Source organism: Otolemur garnettii, unplaced genomic scaffold, assembly GCF_000181295.1.
Source record: "Otolemur garnettii isolate 467f Iridium unplaced genomic scaffold, OtoGar3 scaffold00111, whole genome shotgun sequence".
Classification (NCBI taxonomy): domain Eukaryota; kingdom Metazoa; phylum Chordata; class Mammalia; order Primates; family Galagidae; genus Otolemur; species Otolemur garnettii.
In genome coordinates, this window is record NW_003852506.1 from 2418555 (window position 1) to 2423632 (window position 5078).

Consider the following 5078-nt stretch of genomic DNA (forward strand, 5'->3'; position numbering starts at 1 on the left):
TCCACAGAATCGTTTTAGAAGTGCATGATTTAGAAAAGTCTTTGTTTATTTTTTTAATTTTTGAGACAGAGTCTTACTTTGTTGCCCTTGGTGGAGTGCTGTTGCTTCATAGCTCACTGCAACCTCAAACTTTTGGGCTCAACCTATCCTCTTGCCTCAGCCTCCCGAGTAGCTGGGCCTACAGATGCAGATGCCTGCCACAACAGCCAGCTATTTTTTAGAGATGGGGGTCTCGCTATTGCTCAGGCTGGTTTCAAACCTGTGAGCTCAAGCAATCTACCCACTTTGGCCTCCCAGAAAAGTCTTAGTTTAAAGAAAGAAAAAATAAGCTTGTCTTTTTCCCCCAGACCCATTTTCTCTCAGAAGGCACTGACAAGCTTTTTGGAGGCAGGAACATGGAGTACGGGTGTCTGAAAAAGTCCAAACAGGAATCTCAGCAGCTCCACAGGCTCAATGTCCTCCTCCTGGGGGGCTGGCAGGCTGGACCAGCGCTTTGGTTCAAAGTGTTTGGAGAACATGTTCGTGCTCCTTTTCTGGAAATGAAACAATGAACACAGAGTCCCAGGCATCGTCCTTCGGTGAGTTGTTTTTGTCCAAGACCTCTAAGATGGGCTGAGCTGGGTCCTTTAAATACTGGAAGAGATTGAAAACCCACACTGTAATCCATTTCTCAGTTCAATACACCAGATCTTTTCCTTTAGTTTTAGTTGGTAGGGTTATATTTTATTTGGGAGTAACTTTATTATGTATACCAATGAGATAACTCTTTTCTTTTTTCAACAATAAAGCAAGTTCTAACACTCGAACCCCCTTCACCCCTCACCTCAGTAATGCCTTTAGGACGGACCCAAGGGCCAGCCACATTACTAAGCTGAAAGTGTAAGAGGGAGAGACTCTGGCAAAGCAAGTTCTTCCTCACTGCCTTCAGCTTAGGTTTGTGGGTTTTCAATCCTAAAACGTCTCTAACATTGTAACTTTTCAGTGAAGGAGGAAGTGGGAGCTCCCCTTCAGCTGTGATGGGGACACACAGGAAGAGTTCACAGCACTGTTCTCAGCCACCCCGCCTGCCTCCTTTGTCTATACTTCACACCGCACACAGAGAACTGGGGTGTGGAGCCCCTGGGAGTCAGCCGAGGTCCTGAACATAAAAGGGATGTTTACTGCACGGAACTTTCCCTCCTTTTCCTGTTATTGGGCTTAGGCTTTGCCATAAAATCACCAAGTTACCATGAACCTAGTGCCTAGTTCTTGGAAATGCTGTAAGATACTGAAATACAGTAAGCTTATGGCTGCCTAGAAGAGGAACAAAACAGAGTCATGTGAACTTATGAAACCTCAGAAGTGTAAGTGAAACATGATCGTCACTTTTATGTTAACTTCAGAGACCTTTGGTAGGTATTTCCACACTTTCCTAGGACAGCAAATGGAAAGACTGTGTGGTTTTTAATTATTTTTTTTTGACAGAGTCTCACTTTGTCATCCTGGGTAGAATGCTATGGCATCATAGCTCACAGCATCCTCAAATTCCTGGGCTCAAGTGATCCTCTTGCCACAGCCTCAGGAGTAGCTGGGACTATGGGTGCCTGCCACAACACTCAGCTAGTTTTTCTATTTTTAGTAGAGATTGGGTCTGACTTTTGCTCAGGTTGGTCTTGAACTCATGAATTCAAGCAATCCACCTGCCTTGGCCTCCCAGAGTACTAGGATTACATGCATGAGCCACTGTGCCTGGCCAGACTTTGTGTTTGAGATTCATGCCCCAGAGGAACAACTTGTAAATTCCTTCACAAGGGCCCAGCTGGTAGCTCTACCCTGAGAGAGAGGTTATTAATGCAAGTAAAATTCTGAGACATTTCTGTTACTTTATGACAGTGTTAACTACAGAGGTTCTAGCAGGAATTTAGCATTTATGTAAAGCCAGGTGTGGTGGCTTAGGCCTGTAATCCTAACACTCTGGGAGGCTGAGGTAGGTAGACTGCTTGAGCTCAGGAGTTTGCGACCAGCCTGAGCAAGAGGGAGACCTTTCTCTTAAAAATAGCTGGGCGTTGTGGTGGGCGCCTGTAGTCCCAGCAACTTGAGAGGCTGAGGCAAGAGGATTGCTTGAGCTCAAGAGTTTGAGGTTGCTGTGAGTTATGATGCCATGGCACTCTACCTCAAAGACTCTGTCTCAAAAAAGGAAAAAAGTAATGCCTGTGTTCTTTAAATATATCATGACAAATGCAGGACAAGTGTCTATAGTTCTTTCTAGAAGCACCACTACATTTTTTACAGACTTCAACCTCACCTAACATTTATTTATCCTAGATATAACTGGATGAGATTCTGTTTCTTTCTTTTTTTAAGACAGAGCCTCAAGCTGTTGCCTTAGGTAGAGCTGCTCACAGCAGCATCACAGCTCACAACAACCTCCAACTCCTGGGCTTAAGCGATTATCTTGCGTCAGCTTCCCAAGTAGCTGGGACTACAGGCCTGCCACACCACCCAGCTATTTTTTGGTTGTAGTTGTCATTGCTCTTTGGCAGGCCCGGGCTGGATTCAAACCTGCTAGCTCTAGTGTATGTGGCTGGCGCCTTACCCGTTTGATCTACAGGTGCTGAGCTGAGATTCTGTTTCTCATACCTTTACTCTGGGTTTATTTATTTATTTTTTTTTTGAGACAGAGCCTCAAGCTGTCCCCCTGGGTAGAGTGCTATGGCTTCACTGCTCACAGCAACCTCCAACTCCTGGGCTCAAGCGAGTCTCCTGCCTCAGCCTCCCAAGTAGCTGGGACCACAGGCGCCCGCCACAACGCCTGGCTATTTTTTTGGTTGCAACCATCATTGTTGTTTGGCGGGCCTGGGCGGGATTCCACCCCGCCACCTTAGGTGTACGTGGCTGGTGCCTTAGCCACTTGAGCCACAGGTGCCGAGCCTACTCTGGGTTTATTAAAGAATAATGTAAAATCTCTGGAAGCAAATAATGTGAATGTCCTCTCAGCTAGCCCCTGATCCTAAGAATGTCCCAGCCACTGGCTGACTTCCCACAAGACCCATTCCATTTTTCTTTCTCAAGTCCTTCAAAGTACTAGTAACATTCAGCGAGCACTGGTGGACGAGGCCTGGTGCTTACAGCTCTGGGTGTGCTTACTCTTCCCTAGAGCCCTGCCAAGCATGTCACCGGCCCAACGCTCGTGTTCTCAATTATCTCTGCCGCCTTTTGGAAGGAGAATGTCTTGTCCTTGCACCTGCAGCCAGGCTTTCCAGGGAGCAGAGGACTGACGCTCTGCCGCAGAGGGAGAGCTGCTGTAGCTAGTCTCTTAGCCAGGCCAGGCCATGTTGTTAGCCAACCCCCTGCCAGTTTTTTATTTATTTATTATTTTAAAAACAACTCAATTTTTATTTTTATTTTATTATTATTATTTCTAAACAGAGTGATTATCTTGTTGTTTTGTTTTTGCAGTTTTGGGCTGGGGCTGGGTTTGAACTCGCCATCTCCAGCATATGGGGCCAGCACCCTACTCCTTTGAGCCACAGAGGCTGCCCCCCCCGCCAGTTTTTTAAACAAAAAACTGTGGTTAAATACGTGTAACCTAAATTTACTGTCTTTACTATTTTTAAATGTCCAGTTCAATGGCATCAATTGCATCGACCGCATCACACTGTTGTGCACCCACCTCCACCATCTCTACCTTCAGAACTCTTCATCGAGCCAAGTGAAACCCTGTCTCCACTGAGCACCGGCTCCCGCTGCCCTGGCTACCACCATTCTGCTGCCTACTCTGGGGACCTCATATGAATGGGATCATATAGTATTTGTCCTTTTGTGACTGGCTCACTTCACTCAGCATAATGTCCTCAAGGTTCATACCATGTCATGGCATGTGTCAGAATCTTTTTCCTTTTTAAGGCTGAGTGATATCCCATTGTAGGGCTGTACCACCTTTGTTTTATGCACTTACCAGTCCGTGGATACTGGGGTTGCTTCTACCTTTTGACTGAATAATGCCGCTATGAACACGGTTGTACAAATAACCCTGTACCATTCTTAACTGACATCACTGTGTGCACAGCCCTGTCCACTGCTGACTTTTAGGGCCTTCTGGGGGCAGTGGAGCACTCTCATGTCACTCGTTTAGATGTGTGTGGACGTACCTCTTCTATTTGTGATGGGATCCTCGGTGGAGTGTGAAACCAGTATTTAATCAGGCCTCCGTATTTCAGGACCAGAAAGAAACAGGCCCCTGCCAGGACCAACAGTGATGAGAAGGTTCCCACAGAGATCAGGATGACTTGCTGAAGCTTGGTGGAGGCTACAAAGATGATAAAAAAGTGAACAAGATGCCATCCCACACATAACACAAACATCGGTTAATGTCCATCTGCATTGCTTAAGGAGTATCCCTGTCCCAGGAAAATGGACAATTTCCCCGCCCCACCGCACCAGCCTATTGTGCTTATGAAATAAAGCAAGTACCAGCTGTCTAGCGGCCCTTGATGCTACAGATCTTGGCATAGGCTCACGTTACCCGCAGCTGAGTGTTCTCTTGTCACTGCTTTCTCTCTGCATCTTCCCACCCTCCCCATCTTCCAGCCCCCGATTTCACTATTTTAGGAGTATTCTTTTCCCAGTTCAGAAAGCACAAACAAAGGTATATTTTACCATCGGCCATTGTTTCGTAGCAAGATGTGTTGCTTAAATGCCCAGATCTGATGGTGCCGTGCCAAAACAGTTGTGCCTTGACTTGTAAGCAGTATACTCTGAAGGGTTTTAAACCATCCAACAAAATGAAGTTGCTCTTATAAGGGCCTTTCACCTATTTAAAAAACACCACACCACACTTGTAAATCACCTGAACAGACACGGTCAAGCCACTTCTATCTTTTCTACTATTTGCTGACATTTCACAGTGATCACAACAAACAAAGAGTAACGACGCTGTTTTTAAAGTTACTGGCTTGTTGCAGACACGCTTTACATGTGAAAATTGGCAAGTAGTATAAAGAAAGACGCTGGTTGGCTCGGCGCCTATAGCTCAACCGGCTAAGGCGCCAGCCACGTACACCTAAGGTGGCGGGTTCGAATCCCCAGCCCGGACCCGC

General features: G+C 46.3%; 1 protein-coding gene across 2 annotated transcripts in view; it reads right to left on the reverse strand.

The window, feature by feature from the left end:
- Positions 1–271: 271 nt before the first annotated feature.
- The window catches only part of IFNGR2 (interferon gamma receptor 2), a 30928-nt gene continuing 26121 nt past the window's right edge, over positions 272–5078 (reverse strand). For both annotated transcript variants that reach the window (XM_012809679.2, XM_023517456.1), the window contains exons 5-7: positions 4639–4792; positions 4131–4288; positions 272–633 (exon numbers count right to left, since the gene is read on the reverse strand). In XM_012809679.2, the coding sequence (XP_012665133.1) occupies positions 499–633; positions 4131–4288; positions 4639–4792 (447 nt within the window). In that variant the 3' untranslated portion in view covers positions 272–498. The remainder of the gene's footprint in view (positions 634–4130; positions 4289–4638; positions 4793–5078) is intronic.